Source organism: Aulonocara stuartgranti (genome assembly GCF_965226115.1).
Source record: "Aulonocara stuartgranti genome assembly, chromosome: 13".
In the NCBI taxonomy this organism is placed as follows: domain Eukaryota; kingdom Metazoa; phylum Chordata; class Actinopteri; order Cichliformes; family Cichlidae; genus Aulonocara; species Aulonocara stuartgranti.
The window spans coordinates 19,815,778-19,836,788 of record NC_138949.1 but is presented as its reverse complement, the minus strand read 5'-3'; the positions used below and the strand labels follow the sequence as shown (position 1 = coordinate 19,836,788).

Sequence of the window (21,011 nt, the reverse complement as noted above, 5' to 3'; positions counted from 1 at the left end):
GAGGTGATGTCTTTTAGGGACACTCTGTGGCCGTCCCGTCCCAGGAAACAGAATCCCAGTGGGGGTAAACGGATCTGAAACCTGGCTTACCAGATGGTCCCCACTGAGCTGACTCCTCTAATAAGCAATTAGAAGCACTAACATGACACGAGTGACAACAGCATATTCAGGATGAACCTGAAACCATATATATGACCAGGCCTTTTATGAGAATCAAAGGAGGGTCAGAAAGTTGCTGTTGTTTTTTAAAATAAACAAGGAAGCATGTCATACAGAGGCTACACATGGAAATCTCACACTTAATCCTGCACCTTCTAAAGCTCTGCACAGCACAAGAGGTGTTTTTCCCGCCAAAATAAACCCATTATGTGACGGCCTCTTTTTATGTAGGTCAGTTTTAGGAGGAGTACAACCATCATCATCCATCTTCCACCATGGATGTTGCTGCAATAATAACCTGTCCACCCTTTAAAGCAGAGGTTGGGAATCAGTCAGCCCCATCTCTACTGATCCTTCCACTCCCACACCAACTTTCTGTGTGACTCAGACCTGCTGATGTATAGATGAGACAGGCTGAGAAGAGGAGGCAGTTCCAGCTCCACAGAGCAATTGACATGCGGCATATAAGCCTGCACCAAGAAAATGTTGAATGTTAATAATGTGACACTTTATCAGTGCCCACTGGGAAATTCTCATAATGCTTAACCCACTCCAGGGAGACTGGGGCATGAAGCATGAAGTGATTTAGATGGCAACACGATTGGATCCATCTCCAGGTCAATTCCAAGTCACTGAGTGTACTTCTCAATTAAGGGTGATCTATATTTGTCTCTGCAGATATGCTGTTAAGTTGTTGACAATGCATCCTTCTGCTCTTCTTTCAGCTGTTCGTCCAGTAACAAGATAGTTTCCCCTCCCAGTCTCAAACCTCCTGGTCTTTTGCATGTTTAGCAAATGCTAACCTTAACCTATAAACTATGGAGCCGCTTTACAATATAGAGAAAATCCAAATTGTTTGGTTGAGCCTTTCTTTCCACTACACAGCCAAGATGGTGTCCATGAGAGCATTCAGCTAGCTCCAACTTCACTTTGTAGTTATAACTTGACCTTTTTCACTATATTGCTTTTTTTCACAATATAGAGAAAATCCAGGTTAGCTCTGTCACCTCACTGCAAGAAGGTCCTACTGTAGGTCCTTCCTTGTTGTGTTTTAACTTAAATATCTACAACTTAAAGATAACTTATTTGTATATCTGAAGGACTCTTAATACTTCACCGAAATAAGCTATAAATGATTTATTAAAAAGAACATTAAAATAGAGATCATTCACTCTTGTTCAATTTGTTTTATCAGTAGTATTGCAAGCAAAGGAATTTTCTTTCTTTGGTCATTTTGGCAACATCGTCTGTCCCTAATCTTGTTTTCAGAAAAAATTAATAAATGTGTCTGGCAGCAAGAGGGTTGTTTAAATTGGTCGGATCACTGTGATGCTGCAAGTTCTGATCCATTAGATATGCGTCATCCTGGAGGCACTGAGTCACTCAGCACTCCTCCCTGAGACCACACCAGGCAGCCACGACAAAGATGAGATGGGGAAAGCGCAGTCTTAGATCTGACAAGGGTCTCCAAATAACAAACACGAGAATGTCTGCATCTTCTCTGACTGTCTGCTTAGGTCTCTGTCCATAGCCACGTAATTTTCTGCCTGTCTGTTTTCCTCCCGTGTTGATTCTTTGCTGTGTGACTGTGTACTCCTGTCTGTCTCTCGCCTGCAGTCTAATCTGCTTGTGACTCTAAATGTAATCTCATTTCTGACTACCCTGTCACTCTTCAGCCCGAGGCTTCAGCAGAGCATAAATAATCATATTGTAAAAAGTAAACAGTCATTTGCTTGTGGCTTTAATTTTCTAATAGCATGGGCCACTTGTTTAAGAGCTAGAGTGGGTTTGCTGTAATTATCTAAGTGATTTTGGATTTCCTTATGACACACTTCAAGGGCAATGTCACCAGAGTGTTTAAAAAACAAAGACTAAAAATAACCAGAGACAAAATGAATGTGTGCTGTCGCCACAGTGTCTCAGACACTGTGGCCTGTAAGTCACAGACAAATTTGATCTAATAGGGAAAAGGTTGGGCACCCAGATAAATGAGACATTTAGTGTCTGCTCTCTTGACCTTTTCCTCTGCAAAACAGTTTGAAGGAAGGTGGGACAGACAAAGGTCGCAGGGACTGCAGCACAAAACGATGGGTGTAGGTCACCGACTCTTTAGCAACACAGGCGCAGGTGGCAAATGGATGGGTTAATAGATGAGAGAGGAAGAGAAAAAAAAAAAAGAGGGACGAGCAAGGATGAGTCATCGCACAAAGCCTTATGATAGGCCTAAAGGGGGGGCTGCAGGGAAAACCATTCATGAGGACAAATTGACACAAGCTAATGCAAAGTTGTAAAATTCTCCCTAGTGCTCTAGAAATGTAAAAGCCAAGGGAGAAATTGAGCAATTATAACTACACTACATACTCCAATTTGAATGGTATAAAAGAAATTTTACCCCGGTGTACATTTTAAACAATTTAATAAATGTATCCTCTGTAAATTTGCCATTTTAAGAAGTTCAACACAGATGAACAGCACTGTGTACACTTCTTAAATAAACCAATGTGTCTACTATCAGAAAATATAGAGCATGATAGCAGGGATCCTTGTTCTTTTCTTTCCTCCTATGACACGTTGCTTTCCCTCTCATCCCCCGTCCACCTCCTCCTCCTACACTCCTCTACTACTCAATACAAGGCTTATGTTTTTTATGTGGCGGCAGCCCAAAAGGAAAAAATAAGCCAGGAGGACCTGACTTCACACTGCTGACCAGTGGCAATGGTATGAACACAAATTCTGAACCACAGCTAAATCTCACCATTGTAAATCTAAATCAGATACAATAGTGTCTCTTATCTACAAAGGTACCTACAAAATAATTAATTTGTAATTGTTTGCTGCCTTAAACACTGTATGCATGAGAGGTAAAATAATCAAATGGTTCTTTGTCACCACTGGACATAATACTCTTTCAGCATACAGCTTAATTTCTCTGAAAGGGACCGAGTCTGCCACACATCCTCTGGGCACTTTAAGGATTTAAGCTGACTTTTGACTGTGGATAATTACAGGTTATTTCAAATCAGATGAGGTCAGTAATATAAAGAGCAAACGCATCCATAGATCTGGTGTTGCAATGGACTCTCACCAGGGATAATGGACTTCAACTTATTTATAGCACATATCAAGCAGGTGAATTTGCCTGTGTTTGCCTGGTGGGAGGGGTTTAGAACAGACAGGGGAGCTACAGAAGGAGCGCTGTCTATTTTCAAAATCTAGCAGGCTAAAATTATAACAAAGTGAAAACAAAAATAGATCACCTTTCATAATGAGTTTGTGTGTGAACACATTCTATGTTGCTGTATTTAGTCTTTGAGCTAAAGCCAACATCAGGATGCCAACACTGCTAAAAATGCTCATGTAAAGCCCCAGTCACAAAAGCCTAGAGAACAGTCTGACCTCCTGGTAATTAGTGGTTGCTAAGGAAAAAAAATGTGCATTCCCGAAGCAGTTGCCAAAGAGTTTGAAGTCACTGCTAGTCTAGGTGTAAATGCTTGCCTAGCTTTGGTCATGAGCAGATTGCCATGGTCGGCCATAGTTACAGTGGAAAATGGAACAAGTGCTTGGAGACAATTTGGCATCTTTGATGCGAACTACAGGCGGCTATGGCAGTCCACTGGTGCCTGGAGCAATAACAAGGAGGTTGTTGGTGCCTCTTGGTGACCAGTTTCACCTAGCAACAGCCAGCCAACTTCCAGCAACCACTCGCCAGCTAGCAAGAGAAAGGTGGCTGTTAGTCAACTGGTTTCTACGCTTGTGTGGCAGATGCCTTAAGCAAATGTTTTGAAGAGATGTATTAAAGTTTTGGCTAAATTAAAACTTTGAAATGAGATAAAGATGAAAAAACTTGAGGGAAGTTTAAAATGTTGCAATTCTTAGAGCAGGAAAATGAAACTCATTTTATGTGGGCGAAATGTGAGTGAAACTCCCCTTTTTAAGAAGTGAAGAAGTTTAACTACACACATACAGTAAAAAGGCGCTTCTACTGTAGTAAAATTGAAAATAAATGAAAGAAAGCACATCTTTGGGCTTCAAATGTAAGAAATACATCTATAAAATTACAGAAAACTTCTGGTAGCTGTCTGTCCAGACTGTTGTTAATTCATAGAAAATGTCCATTATTTACATATGGATCCATTGTAAATAACACATTTCTTTAGTAGATAAGGTAATTCATAGGTTTATCTGTTGGCTATGGAGAAGGTCTTCATCGGTAGGAAAAGATGTGAAACAGTTAAAAGTCTAAAACTTATGCCATCTTTAATATTCTCCAAAGTCGGCCAGTGGACTAGATTTGAGTCTTTGCTGGGCCAATTCTGGTCCTCAGGCCTTATGTTTAACACTCCTGTTTTAGAGGATGACTTAATGTTTCATTCCAGTCCATTCAATACTTGATTTAAACTAAAAAATATCAGTCTTGTGGTGACACTAGGAGAAAAGTCAAGGAATCAGCAGTCAATATTCTTAAGACCATAAATTCCAGTATCACAGTCATACCATTTTCAGTCATTTATTCACCATGTAGCCATCTTATACATGTTTCTCTATACAGAGAACGCATTCATTACTTCTCCAGTGGCATAGTTGAGGATTTTTGTTTTCCTATGTACAGACCTTGTCTTGCACTAGACACATCACACTCCTTCTGCTCCCTCCACACCAATCTCTCTGCCACCGTGTTTATCCCCCGAGGTCGCTTTTGCCAAAAACAGTCATTCATCACTTTTCAGAGGATTTACGTCAATGCCAATTTGATTGCCATCAAACTGATAAATTGCGGCAAAAGACAAATTAATACACTGTGCAGCCTGATTAATCCAACAGCTGAGAGAAATGGAAGCAAGGCAAGGTGATAGCCTGGAGGTTTCAGAGGTCATGGAGTTTGAGTTAGGGGAATAGGAGCAGACTGGCTCAGAAATTGAGTTTCATTATGGTGGAACACACTGCTGAGGCAAAGTGTCATATCACCAAACTGGGGGAGTTAGGTGAAAAATGTGTCTGAGCCCACTGTTATTAATTTAGAAACAAACTAATTTGTTAAATGTGTGTGATTTCTGCAGAGATGGCCTCTCTGGATCTTCCAACATTGATGTAACTGATGATGTCTGACGGCCCCTTTTGGCACCCACTGAGGAAATTTACAAGTTTGTGAGCATTGTTGTTTTAAAGGCAGAGTTGGGTAATAAGTTTCAGTCATGTGCATTTGATTTTTAGTTATATTTGATAATGATGAATTAAAAAATACATAAAAATATGATGATTATGATAATGATTTGCAAAATACTGACTAGTCTTTCTGCATGCTGAGTATCTGTGTCTATATGTGGGCGGTTGTGTTTCTTGTAAAGATTTCTCATTGAGCTTTTACAGCAATGAAGTAAACTGCTCCCCCTGAACGGAAATAAAACGTAATTTTGTAAAAACCATATGCTTGCATTCATGCAGGGAAGTGTAATTAGCAAGCACAAACAGCAACACATGGGAAACTGTCGCCACGAACATAAACACGCACATATAGCACAGAGAAACATACTGTGTCTACTCAGGCAAACACGTCTCTCATGCACACACATACATTCAGAGGCAAACAGTCTCTGGCAGTGCCCAACGTCTTCTGTAAACGAAAAAAAAGAAGTGCTTGCACAAGCCCAAGGACCTCTAGCACAAAAATGTACTTATACATGGGTGTAAACACAAACAGCGCCAGCATCATAAACAATCCCAGTCTGAAAAGTACTTTGTAGAGCACGGTGAATGACAGACGTTCTCTGCACAGGAATCATGGGGAGTGTGAGCGAACACTTATTTTCTCCCCAACAGGATGTTTGAGGACACATGGAAACGTGGTGAAACACACTTGCAGCAACCTTACACACTACGCACAATCTCACCTTGGTCTCTGCCAAGAAACGCACACAAGCACACACAAAGACACACTCACACAGTAAGAAATTGTTTGAAAAGAATGAGATAATAGAGGGGCAATCACGGGAAAAGCTACGTAGCAGGAAAGCAAGCATGTCAAAGAAATTTGTGCTTCCTGTCCTGTTGACTTCTATCATTTTACTGAAGTGTTTAAATAAAAGGAGCTGGCTAAAAAAGAAAAAAAGGTGTGGATTTGTCACAGCACTAGTTAAAATGAAAGTGTTATCACTTAGCTGTAAAGAGAAACAGATGTGTTGTATTTTCAGATGATAGGGGTCGATATGCAGAGTGCCGTGCAGTGTGTGGGTGGATGGTAGGCAGAGGGATGACCATAGGGTTTAGGGAGCGTGCCATGTGAACAGATGGTCTCTGGTTGCCACCCAAGATCCCATTAAGAAAGATGGCAGGACTGACCTATTTCTGGACCCACCGTGTCAGGCAAATCCACTGCACCGGGAGATAGGGGGAATATCTACATTCAGTGGTTATAATCCTTCGCTGTTTTTGTTGAACATTATGGGATTACACACATCCTCACTGTAACAATAATGCAGGAATCTATTACATGATACGCTGGGCTCATGTAGCACAAGAAGTTAGCCAACTCATATTTCCAGCTGTCCGAGTAGTTGCTTCCTCAGACGTTGTGCCCTTGAGCGCTTAATTAGGTCTTTCAGGAAAAACAACTGGGATGATACGGTTGTCGAAGTAACTGATGAGCTATCCACAGCCTGACGGGAGGTGCGCTCTTTTTCCACCTATGTTCCCGTACGCTGTCCCTTTGCGTGGACAGCTGTCTCATAAGGGCTCAGGGAGACACATTCTTCTGAGTGCACAGTACAGTCAATTAGTTGCTGCTCTGCATAAGCCTTTTTCCACCTGTCGATTAATCAAAAAAAACTTCATCACAAACTGGAACCTGCTAAAAATGCTGTGATTTTCTTCTCTTCTAATTTCAATCACTGTGTTAAAAAAAATACATGTTTTCCCTTGGACGCAAACTTAGTGTTTGTATTTGATAAAGCGGTATTACAAAGGTGTGGAGAAAAAAAAAAGAGCTAAACAACAATAACTACTAACCCATACAGCAGAACAACACTGGCTCACGCAGGCAACATTTCATCTCACTGGCATCTTTTTTTGTTGGTGACATGTTGGATATACTACGTGAGGGGTTGTTGGGGGTGGGGGGGGTCTTTTGGGTAAGTCACAAAAGCTATGGTGAGGAAAAAATGTATTATCAGCACCTTTGCCTTACACACACACACACACACACACACACACACACACACACACACACACACGTTTTTGTTCTTCTGCAATTTTCTACTTGTGCAGCCTGTGGCTCACCAATGGGATTATTTTTCAAGACATGATCGCCAACAACCAGAATGATCAATTCCCATGCAGCATGTCCGGTCCTGATGGCCATGCAGCGTAGGCGAATGTGTGCTCATTAACATTTCTTTCTGATCAGAGCAAATTAGCTCGGTAAAGTCACTGCACATCATTTTAAAAAAAAACAAAAAAAAAACACAGGCATTGCCTTACTCGTGCTGGCATTTCATCACAGTATGGAGCAGCATAGTTTCCTAAGCTCCAAAATACATTTTACAATTGCTTTCCCACTGGTCAGGTGCTCAGAGGTAACTTTTTCTTCTGAAAGAAGGTAGCACCGTAAGTTGGCAGGAATTTGTTGGGGTGAACTCTGTTGTAAAAAACACATGAATAGTACAAAGGAGACAACCAGGCTCCCATCTGTGGTTAGGTTTAGGCAACGAATCTGAACATGAAAGTCAGTTTCTAACCTTAACGGAGGATTTGACTGAGACTTCCAAAATAATATATGCGACTCATTATTGCACAGCACATATAAATTTTTCTAGTAATTCAGTAAGCCTGGGGGTATCAGACAAATGAATGGGGGATGGAGGGCTCCGCCTACCAAAGACCATCCTTCCCAGTGTGCTTTTGTCCCTTTTCCATCTGGATAGAACCGAATGGGGTCTACATCAAGATGTAATCCCACCTGTCTGTGTGTGTGTGTGTGTGTGTGTGTGTGTGTGTGTGTGTGTGTGTGTGTGTGTGTGTGTGTGTGTGTGTGTAAGTGTAAAACACAGAGAGAAAGACTGAATGTGCATGGTATTTCTACTCTGCTCTGCCCAGGCAGACGGCCCCCTAATGTCAAATGACCGAGCGCCACTACACAGCAGTTGCTATGGTTACCAGCCAGGTTCTGTGTACACAGATACTCATCGCAATCTCGATCTGCAGTGAAGCACCGATGGCAGAGCAAGAGCCCCGCAAAAGAAAAACTAAATAATATTAATAACATAAGAATTCACCTACCCACCCACATGCACATACATACACACAAATCATGTTTATACTGTATGCAGTACATGTTGAGAAATACTTGCATACATGCACCCACGAATGTTAATTCCACCCACATGAGAAGATACTGTACTCACTTCACCTTCACGTAGCACTCACTTGAGTAAATACTCAGTTGTGCTGCATATCATTAGAGTGAGCAAGTAAGCAAACACAGCCTGCTGGGCAGAATTATCAGCCCCAGCACAAGTAGCACAAATCGCAGTAGGCGATACACTGGGATATCACTATGGCTAGAAACCCCTCTAAAGCAGCCGGTGCTTTATTTCTCCCTGACTGTCACAACCACTCTGTTTTACTCTCAATCTGCCCGTCTTTCTCTCTGTTGGCGTGTCTCCCTATATGTTTCTTTGATTTATCTCTCACTCTCTCTCATATACACACACACACACCAATGTACATACAGGGCAGATTGGGAGCACTCAGTCAGAGCAGGAGATGAAAGGGAAGAGGGAGCTGTGTCCATGCCAATGGAGCTGTGTGAGTGGGGAAGTGATGAAAGAGAGGCTCATTTAGTAAATTGACAGTTCCCTTCGGGATTCTTCATCTTCTTCCCCATGAAAGGCCTGAATCTTTCTCAACTGCGAGCTATTCTCACCAGGCATGAGGAAGATGTCATATTCCAGCAAACATTAACAATGTCAGTATTTTAGTTTGGATCCATCTCTCTCCTCACTCCCACTGCTGCTCCATTCAATCCACAGATGCACAGCAGATGTCTGTGCAAAACACACCTACTTTTCATACGCTGATGTAAAATGAGATGTAAAATGAGATGTAAAATGAGCACTAGATGCTCCCTGACTAACATACAAATGCAATGTGTTTCATTATTATTATTATTATTATTATTATTATTATTATTATTATTATAGTTCTGTCGTAAAATTCTTGAGCTACCCATCAGTATTTTTAAATGGTCTTTAGCAATAGTTCTCCAGGCTTTGTGAAGGTCATTGAAAGTTTTTCTTTGTACATCTAGTCTAGTCCGTGTCTGTCCTTTTAGAAAAATGTGTTCTTTTTGGTAGTTAAGAAACTTAACATTGATGAATCATCCAGGCATAGAAAAGATATCTAACTTCAGGGATAATCCATCCAGTCTACACATGAAAGACAACTTAGCAAAGAATCAATTTTAAATTATATCTTTAGACATTTTGCTAGCAGTCTGTGCAAAAAACACATAATTTGCTCCTATTTCTGTAGCTGAATTTAATATATATATATATATATATATATATATATATATATATATATCTCAAACAGACACCATTTAACAGACAATTACACAAGAACTGGACAGAGAATCAGTCAGTTTTATGTAATGATGTAGGGACGAGTTCAGGAGTTTGGTCTCTGAGAAGTCAAATTAGTCAAGCATGATAGCAAAATTATAAAGTAAACGTCAGAGCCAGTCAGCAAATGTTGCTCATTTGTAACCTTAATAGACATTTAGCAGGAAAACATAATTATTATCACAAATGATTACAAAAGCCCAGAAAAAGAAACTGTGGTAGTCCACAAAAAAAACCAAAAAAAAACCAACCTCAGCAATGAAAATATTTACACACAAATTTGAGCTGATACACTAATCAAGCATAACATTCAACTACTAAAACACATTTCTGTCTTCAGAAATATAAGTAAATACTAAGTAAACTGGAATTTGGCATGTTAATCTAAAAAAATAAAATAATGTGCTCTAGGTTTTTTTCAGCTTTTCTATAAAACTTTACATTTGAAAAATTCATGGATAGTAATAATTATGTCTTAGCATTGAAAATATCATTTCGATTAAAGACCTTATGCATAATTGTGGATTAGCCATTACAGAAACATAAAAATTGATTTTTGGTCATAACCAGTACTGTTAATTTAGGGCAGCTGTGGCATAAACCTTACACCAGATGGTGGACTAATAAATAGTCTAAGCACCATGTATACACTATGTTGCCCAACACTTAAATGGGCCTCAATTTTAATCAAGTGCTGTGAAGTCTTTCCATAACTCAGCCAGTCTAAAAGGTAACAGAGGTAGCATGCTGCTCATAGTTAACTCTCTGTGCTCAGACATTAGACTGTGTGTGGAGGACATATGGGTATGCTTATAGGGAGAACACATCAGCAACTGTGCTGGTGGAAAGACTTTTTTTTTTCTTTTTAAAAATTAAAAGCTGTTTCTCTAAAGCTTTGTCATAGTAAAAATCAAACAACAGGAGAAACAGAAAGAGAATTTGACATCCTTTAGGATATGTATCCAACTTAACAGATACCTCACTACACAGACCAGCTAATTCTGTGCCAAACTATGGAAACTTGCAATATCTAAACAATGAAATTCTGAGGGTGAAAAAGGCGACTAAAAGCAACACAGGACAAGGAGTTTGTTTACTTCATAGTTCATTGTTAACAAACATTAACAAATCTTCCTCATATGCATCTAAGTATGTACATGCACACCCACACACAAAAATAAATGCAAACTCATATAGCAGAGTGAGCTGCAGTGGGCCACAGAAAGGACACTGTAGCACAAAAAAGGCCGGACAGTGCCAGCCAAATAGCCAACTGATGTTCAACTAGCCTCTGCTAGGATAAAATGAATTGCCCTACAGTATGTCTCCAGTGGGACTTGTATAAATAAGGTGAGGAAACGTGTACACGACAGTGGATTGTGCAGTGGATTTATCCAAAAGCCAACTTGATTGTGAACACTATGTGCAGTCCTTTTGCCAGAGGAAAGACCAAACTGTTGCACTTAGTTAACGGTGGCTGGGCCAAACGATTAATGTCAAAAAAGACCTGATGTATGTGTGTCTGGGTTTGGTATCTGACATGTTCATCCCCATCAGAAAAGCGAAAACTTACAAGAACTCTGCCAGTGAGTGTCTGAGCGGAGATCATGACACCGGCCCAGTCTTTGACTGAAGTCATCCATCCCACTTCATTGGCTGGCGCCTCCTCCTTCTCATCAGGGCCCTTTGGTGCTCTGTCGGCTGCCTGATTGTTGGCGGGGTTGTTCACCTTCTGAGCCTCCTAGAAAAAAAACGGAAACGAAATCTGAGTAGGCAAATTAAGGAAACCGACAGGAACACATTGTTGATTATAAGCAGATAAGTCAGTTTGTTTAACAACAACAAATTATACGTTATCCCCCACAGTAAGGCAATTTGTCATAATCCATTATTTCCACACTTCCCATTTAATGCCTATGCATCCTGGCAGCATCATGTTCATGTTCCTTCTGAGTGGCAGAACTTCGGGTTACTCACCGTATACCTGCATGAGCCTAAAATACTTCTGGGGATACTGCAACTTAACAGTTCTAAAAAAATAAAAATTAAAAATAAAAAAACCTGATAAAAACTTTCAAACTGGTTGTTGTGGATCTAAAATGATGGCACACTTAACAGCCCGCATGGCTTCCCACTTTTCAAACACATCTTGGTGAACTATTTCTATAATATATATCAAGGAAAGTTTGCAAAAGAGCAGCCATGTTAAAAGACTGTAGGAGATGGAGAGCATGTACTGTACATAGTATAAGTTTCTGAACTTATGTATACCCTTAAAAAACTACACATTTCTTTAGGACAAAAAAAAAAGGGTGTCACTGCACCCATCACGCCATCATAGCATCCATCTGCTACTATTAATGGTGAATATGTGTGTTCAAGTCAAATAACAAGATGTGTATGAGGCCACTCTAATTTTATTGCGCATATGGCATAATTGTTCCTCGGGGTAAACTGTTGTTCTCATGCAGCCCTTTTAATGTGCCTTCTCGTGTCTGGCTGAGTGAGCAGAGTTGCATGGCACTTCATTGACATGCTTTGTTTGGCACAGTCGCTGCATGCAGCTGTTCCTCTCTAGAAATTCGCTCATTCCTGATTTGATACAAGTAAGCACTCTGCTACCTTGTCCTTCTGCCAGAAAATGAAGCAAGTGGATTTCCTCCACTTTTGTCTTCCTCAAAGAAAAAAAAAACCTATATTCAGGCATAATAAATGGAGTCCATAGAGAATGCCTGGAATTGAAATAACTTTAAAGCCCCTGGATTATGTGGCATCGGTCCACTCTGTGGGAACAGCCTCATAGTGCACATGTAGCACTAGGAAAACATTTTACATGTCCCTTCTCACAGTGACATCTGACAAGTAGCCATCAGAGCAGATTATGTGCTATGTCAACAAAGTAAAATTAGTGTCCCTGTTGTGTAAGTGTGGGACGTTTGTTGTGATGACCCCATGAAATTCAAAAATGGTGACGAGTGAAAACTATAAGTGTTTACAGTGAGTTTATTCTTGTTTTTAAAACCCAACACATCATAATTCCTAGAACTTTATGAAGCAATAAAGACATGCAACCAAAAGCCAGCTGACCACTGGGGTGACCGATGCACACCCACATGTGATACGAAAACAAACCAGACTGCAACTTGAGTATTTCTGCAGGGCTAAAGAGCAGATGAGCCCAAGAGAGTGCTCTGTCCATTTCAAGAGGATTGTCTGGTTAAATTGGATTATATTTGATAATGATATGGCATGGACACAGCTGCCATTTTCCTAATTTCATTCTAACCCATAACAATGCCAATAAACTGACCCTAAAAAGCCTGCCTTAGTCATAAGATTATTATCCAGCTCTGCCGTTGGGCCTCGCAGTACTCCAGTGGGTAATTCGGTTAGTTATGGTTTATATGCTCATTAAATGACTCAGCGTTTGGAGACTCACAAACTTTTGAAGTACCTATCGTGAAAGTGACGTGAAGCATTCAGCTTTGCTTTTGAGCACCACAAGAATTCAGTATTTCCGACAGGCTGCTATCAAGCACATTTAACATTTAGAAACTTTAGCTTAATATCATTTAAATAAATAACAGCCGGTTCAGGCATTTTATTTGGCAGAAAAAGTGAATGAGGCATTGACCTGAGACAGATATAGCCTGGTTCAAAGTTAAGTGCTGTGTTTGTTCTAATAGATAATTATCGTCCACTTCACCAGCCTGCGTTCAATATTTTTGTTCAACACAAGAGGTGCTATTGCTGTTTTGTTGTTCACTTTCTTAAAAGTAATTAAAATAAATTAATATTACAATGCATTCTTAAACACAGTGGTTCAACAAAACCCATTGCAACGGTTTCTTATTCACCCATTTGTTAGCATACCAGTGGTATTTAAGGCTACTGTAGCATGTGCAGGGGCTACTACCCGTCTCATCCCATTCTCTTTCCTCCTTAAGTCCTCCACTAATCACACCGTAACCAAGATATCTGAAAAAGTTATCAACGTTTTATAAAGTTCAAGCTCCCACCATGAAACTTTATTGTATAAGAGCTTACCGGATATGTCACACTGCAAACAGTTAAATACTTACATCTAACTGAATTTCTCCCACTCCCACTCATCCACTCACTTTATTGCATTGCCAGCATGCGGCAAAGACCCAGGAAAATTTGTATACATGCACATACACATGTCACCATCCACAGGGATGTCTACGATTTCACTCTGACTGACACTTGATAGCACTCCAGACAGGGTGTGTGTTAGTCTATGCCCACCAGTTACTTCTCACCCAGAAGAACCCCAAAACCTCACATGCTGCACAATTATACCACAGCAGGAGCACAGCACATCACACCAGGACTACAGTGTGTCGTACAAATGTCACATCGCTTGTTTCTGGCTCTCTTTGCCATTTGCAGTGTTGCTGTTTTTTTTGTTTTATTTATTTTAAGCATGTTAAAAATCCCTGCAGTCATCTGTTTGGTCACAGTTGTGGCTTTACCTTCATGAATTACATTTCATACAAAATACAAACTGCACATTACATTTACTTTACAATGATTTCATTTCAAATGAAACAAGGATTTCCATCTTGTTACAAAATAACTGCTACTATTTTGTTTTTTCAATAATATATTATGTGAAGACCTCCATGGATGCCAGTTTAATCACAGGACAGTAGTTCTCATTACAGGGAGTGCAGAATTATTAGGCAAGTTGTATTTTTGAGGAATAATTTTATTATTGAACAACAACCATGTTCTCAATGAACCCAAAAAACTCATTAATATCAAAGCTGAATGTTTTTGGAAGTAGTTTTTAGTTTTAGCTATTTTAGGGGGATATCTGTGTGTGCAGGTGACTATTACTGTGCATAATTATTAGGCAACTTAACAAAAAACAAATATATACCCATTTCAATTACTTATTTTTACCAGTGACACCAGTATAACATCTCCACATTCACAAATATACATTTCTGACATTCAAAAACAAAACAAAAACAAATCAGCGACCAATATAGCCACCTTTCTTTGCAAGGACACTCAAAAGCCTGCCATCCATGGATTCTGTCAGTGTTTTGATCTGTTCACCATCAACATTGCGTGCAGCAGCAACCACAGCCTCCCAGACACTGTTCAGAGAGGTGTACTGTTTTCCCTCCTTGTAAATCTCACATTTGATGATGGACCACAGGTTCTCAATGGGGTTCAGATCAGGTGAACAAGGAGGCCATGTCATTAGTTTTTCTTCTTTTATACCCTTTCTTGCCAGCCACGCTGTGGAGTACTTGGACGCGTGTGATGGAGCATTGTCCTGCATGAAAATCATGTTTTTCTTGAAGGATGCAGACTTCTTCCTGTACCACTGCTTGAAGAAGGTGTCTTCCAGAAACTGGCAGTAGGACTGGGAGTTGAGCTTGACTCCATCCTCAACCCGAAAAGGCCCCACAAGCTCATCTTTGATGATACCAGCCCAAACCAGTACTCCACCTCCACCTTGCTGGCGTCTGAGTCGGACTGGAGCTCTCTGCCCTTTACCAATCCAGCCACGGGCCCATCCATCTGGCCCATCAAGATTCACTCTCATTTCATCAGTCCATAAAACCTTAGAAAAACCAGTCTTGAGATATTTCTTGGCCCAGTCTTGACGTTTCAGCTTGTGTGTCTTGTTCAGTGGTGGTCGTCTTTCAGCCTTTCTTACCTTGGCCATGTCTCTGAGTATTGCACACCTTGTGCTTTTGGGCACTCCAGTGATGTTGCAGCTCTGAAATATGGCCAAACTGGTGGCAAGTGGCATCTTGGCAGCTGCACGCTTGACTTTTCTCAGTTCATGGGCAGTTATTTTGCGCCTTGGTTTTTCCACACGCTTCTTGCGACCTTGTTGACTATTTTGAATGAAACGCTTGATTGTTCGATGATCACGCTTCAGAAGCTTTGCAATTTTGAGACTGCTGCATCCCTCTGCAAGATATCTCACTATTTTTGACTTTTCTGAGCCTGTCAAGTCCTTCTTTTGACCCATTTTGCCAAAGGAAAGGAAGTTGCCTAATAATTATGCACACCTGATATAGGGTGTTGATGTCATTAGACCACACCCCTTCTCATTACGGAGATGCACATCACCTAATATGCTTAATTGGTAGTAGGCTTTCGAGCCTATACAGCTTGGAGTAAGACAACATGCATGAAGAGGATGATGTGGACAAAATAGTCATTTGCCTAATAATTCTGCACTCCCTGTATTGCACACTGAACAGCGATAGCATATTGAGCAGCACTGACGTTTAACATTCTCTCTATGCATGCGAGTGCGTTTACGGTGAATGAGAATACATGAATAATGGATGTAGTCACGAACTAAAGGCTAGGCAGATCAGGAGACATAATGTAAACAAAGAATTTCTTCTAGCTTATTTGAGCGGCCGGCGGTGGGCTAAGCTCACGCACAGAAAGCCAGTGAAGCAGACTGTTATGGGAGAATCCATCTGCTGGCTATATATAAACACATCTGTGATGTCAAACAGGGCGAGACAGGCAGACAGAGAGAGAGAGAGAGAGGGATTCAGAGAGGGAGCCGCAGGAGTCAGTAAATGTGTTTACAACCAAAGTCCACAAAGGACAAAAAAAGTAAATATTATAATAATAATGAAAAAAGCAAAGACTTAAACAAAAAATATATGGTTGGATGCTAATGCTCACCTGGTGGTCAGAAACATGATGTATATAATATATATAATATATATATATATATATCATATTACATTTTATTGTTTTCAGTTCATCTTATTAACAGGTGTTATTATTCAGTTCCCCACAGGCATATATGAAATGTAATAATTCCCTCCTGGTGCAAATTAAACAATTCAAGCTTCTACAGTGAGCTGTCACATGACACATAGGCAACACACTGTAAACATCTGCTTAAACAGAGGTTGCTGGAGCATTAACCCTGTCCTTGCCATTACCACCCCTGACCATCGCTGTAACAAAAAAAACAAAAACACTTCTGGAACCACAAGTGTTGTAACTTATTGTAACATTTTTGCAACCCTGTGCAGAGCCTATGTGAACTTTAGCCTCAGTTTCCTGTTCTTAACTGACAGGAATGGCACCTAGTATGGTTTTCTGCTACTGTAGCCCAATCTGCTTCAAGGTTCGGTGAAGATGCTCTTCTGCATACTATTGTTATAAAAAGTATTCATTTGAGTTGCTGTCGTCTTCTTATCACCTCAAAGCAGTCCGACGTTCTCCTCTGACATCAACAAGGCATTACTGCCCAGAGAACCACCGCTCCCAGGATTTATTTCTTTTTTTAGGCTATTCTCTTTAAATCGCGGAGATGGTTGTGCGGGAAGATCCCAGCAGATCACCAATTTCTGAAACATTCAGACCAGCCTGGTCAACCACGCCATGTTCAAAGTCAGCATTTTGATTCTTGGTTTGAACTTGCGCAGATTATCTTGAGCATATCTAAATGCCTGAATGAACTCGTGCTGTTGCCAGACGATTGGATGTTTTGGCATTTCTGTTAACAAGCAGTCAAACAGGGGCACCTAACAAACTGGTCGGCGACTGTATATTGGAATCCCGGCATTATTTCACTCATTTTGAGTGGGTATTTCAATTTGGTGCCTCAAATTGATGATGGTGTGTCAGTGGTTACGGCATGCAGAAATAAACATAATTGGTATCGAATATGCCAACCAATCACATTACAGTTTGCGTTACAGTCTTTTAGATAAATCAACATTATTAATTTTAGTATTGCATCAGTGCATAAAAGCATTTGCAAATGAACTTCAGAAGCATTAGTATGAGTCACGTTAAGGCCTAAAATATATGTAGTTCACCTACTTCAAGAATCTTCTTTCCAAAAATAGATGAACATTGTTAATATTAGGACTGTACCAATTAACAGAGTACACAGGGGAGGGCTGGTAATAATGAGCAAGAGAGTGGCAGAACACGAAAAAAAATATGACACAGGAAGGAAGGAAGACAAAGAGAGGAACTGACAGTGAGAAGTCTACAGGACTGGGACAAAAACACAGGGACTGTGGGGTAAAAGAGGACACTGAGTCAAACAAAGACTCGGAGGGAGGCAGAGAGATAGAATGCCAGAACAATAAAGCAAGAGGAGCAGAGATAATGACAGAGACAGAAATTAAAAGACATCAAGAGAGACAGGAAAACTGAGCAAACACACGACTGACAGAGAAGGAGAGGACAGCGACAGAGAGACAAAGATACTGAAAGACAAGGGGGGTAAACAAGTAGCTGAAAGACAGACAGCGGCACAGATTAGGAGCAAGAGAAATGGTAAGTGAGAGTGAGAGAACAAGAGACAGAGGAAAAGACAGAAAGAATAGACAACGGAGAGAGAAAGAGAGAGAGGACCATGCCCGTCTGACTCGGCTGATCTAACCGGACTTGGCTTTAACGCAGCTGTTCCTCTGGCTTTCATTCGCATTGCTGGGGAAAACTCTATTCCACTGTGAGAGGCTATTTATAGCCTCACCCTGGGAGATGAGAAACTAGTGAATCTCATAACATGCTTCGTTCCCCCTGTTTGCTATTTAAATGCCGGTACAGTTACCCAGTGTCCCTGGGTTACAGCCCTACACTGGGTCATAGCAGAAGGGAACACGGAGGAAGAACACACACTCTCCTTAGAAACCAGTTTAAAAGCCCACATAGACAGGTGCAAGGCTGGATATGATAACACCGTGAGGAGAAAAGCTATTCCTGTGTAAAAACCACGCCTACTGAATCATATAGAACTATGGAGGCCAAATGTTACAGACTGGCTATTACCGAGTGATATGCAAATCTCTGCAACAAAGAAATGAGCTCAGTTATTGTCCCAGTTGGTTTTTATGATCAAATAAATGTATTTATTTCATAGTTGCCCCTTGAGAACCCAGATCCGTTATTGCAAAGCGCAGAGAAAGAAGTTCACAAAGTTCTGATTTTAAATGATAGGCTGAGGGCTTGTTATGCTAACGTGTTTAATTCAGGTACGGACTGGAATAAAATCTGGATGGTGCCCATATTTGTAGATTATGCCCCCAAAAAATTACAAATATGTATATGTTCTGTACTAAATCTGCCTGGAGGAAAGTGACTTTATGGGGCCTAACACAAGATGTATCAAGAGTATTATGAAAGAGAGTGGGTTTCTCAAGATCTTGCTTTCACAATCCCCGGAAGCAAAGATTGAAATTGAAAATAATATCTGATTAATTTCCCAGCCATGGGCAGCACAAATATCCTATCTGTTGTTGTCAAAAAGAAATTCCCACTCAGATACTAATCGATACTAAAAGTCACTATTGGATTAGATACTCATTTGCGACAATATGAATACCAGCAGTGCCTCGCTTTTCAGCTGACACACAGTCCCTGCTCTCACTAAGAGGATGCAGTAATATTTCACATTCATAGCGCTGAATTTCAAGAGGTCAGAAAAGCTCCTGTCTTAAAACCATTAAAGTAATAAGAAATTATCATGAATGTAAATCTGGCCAGAGCCACATTAACTTTAGGTGCTTAATTATTAGTAGTTAGCCTTAGCTGCTAGCCACATTAGCTATCTGTTATCTTAAGGCAGGGGTGTCAAATTCAAATACACAGTGGGCCAAAATTCAAAATGGAACAAAGTCGCGGGCTAACATTAATATTTATCGAAAAAAAATAATCTTCCTCCAGATATAAGAATGAATCTTTTCTTATGGACTCAAACAAGTTTAGCTGAAAAACTGAATATGGAACAAGCAAAGCTTAATACTAAACAATATATATATTAGCTGTATAATACCAGTAGGCCAGCTCTGATAGGAATTTGGTATGGCTTCGCGGGCCAAATGTAATTAGGCTGCGGGCCAAATTTGGCCCACGGGCCAGAGTTTGACACCTATGTCTTAAGGTAACGGCTAGCGGTTATAGCTAATAATAAAATGATAACATTGATGTGGGTTATTTCAATCAATTTCAATCATTTGTTAGATTTTGTACATTTATAATTTAGTTAGTTTACTCAGCTACTGTTTTTACTGTCTTGGAGCAACTGTGACACATAATTTTCCTTATTACAGTATTTTGATTCTGATTTATTTGCATCTAAAAAGTGTCAAGTTCCAGATTCCAGCTGAGAAAAGTCTACTAGCAACTAGACAGAAACAGCAGAAGTGTACTTTAAAAGTGCCTTAGCAATGAAAACATGGGGCAAAGTCAAGAGAACCAAAGCACTAAATATAGGATAAATATTTATTCAGAGCTTAATACATTTATTAAACCACCTGTCATAAAAACAAGAAAATACTTTAGAAACTTCTAAACAAAACAAAAAAAAACTTTTTTAAAACTAAAGTAAGACAAATTATATCATAATTTATTAGGCAAATAATCAGAATTCTCTTTTTTATGTCCAAATTTGAATCAACAAACTGAACTCAAAACTCACAACTTAATGAAGCAGGATGTTCAGACACTAAAATTCATTTTTCTGTTCAGGAATGGAAGAAAACAACTGTAATTCATCTTAATCAAAAAACAATAATATACATTATAATTTTTTCTACATTGTGTAAAGCATTAAATGTGAAAATTTATAGAAAAGAGCAATGTTTTTGTTGAAATTTGAAGCTCAAGGGTTTAGGTTCATAAAGAAAAAGAAAAAAAATCATAAGCTTTTCATAAATTAGGACAATGCTGTGAGTCAAAACTCCAAACTATGCAGACACTTTCAAATACGTCATCACAGTGTGATCAATCAACAAAATACCATCAGTGCCGCTGAGAAGTTTGTCCATCTCCAGAAGCACATTAGCCCTGTGCTGCCCCTCTGTGCCTGAGCACTGCAGGCCAGAGAAGGATTAGACGATTTGTAGACACTGAACTATATAAATAACATCCACAATATCGGCAAAACAGGAAGACAAGCCAAACGGTTTACATCTCTCTGCATCTCTGATGGACAGCATGCCCATCTGCACAACAGGGCATGAACTCAGTCCTACTAATGGCTGCTGTTCAAGTGCACATTTTCTTTGTCCCGATTGTAACGTCTCTTCAGCTAGCTAGAGAAAAATGATAAGACATGAATATATGATCTGATGGCAGCTGATGCTGACTAAAACGTCCCTCTGTTCATACAGCAGAAGACAGAATAAAGACACATTCACATTAGCGCTGCCTTATAACTGGAGGGAGGCTGACAGAAAGAAATATCTTGAATGTACA

At 40.0% G+C, this 21,011-nt stretch overlaps 1 protein-coding gene across 7 annotated transcripts in view; it reads right to left on the bottom strand.

The window, feature by feature from the left end:
* The window catches only part of kcnma1a (potassium large conductance calcium-activated channel, subfamily M, alpha member 1a), a 149,413-nt gene that overhangs the window by 94,973 nt on the left and 33,429 nt on the right, over positions 1-21,011 (bottom strand). For all 7 annotated transcript variants that reach the window (XM_082557328.1, XM_082557329.1, XM_082557322.1 and 4 more), the window contains exon 2: positions 11,347-11,514. In XM_082557328.1, the coding sequence (XP_082413454.1) occupies positions 11,347-11,514 (168 nt within the window). The remainder of the gene's footprint in view (positions 1-11,346; positions 11,515-21,011) is intronic.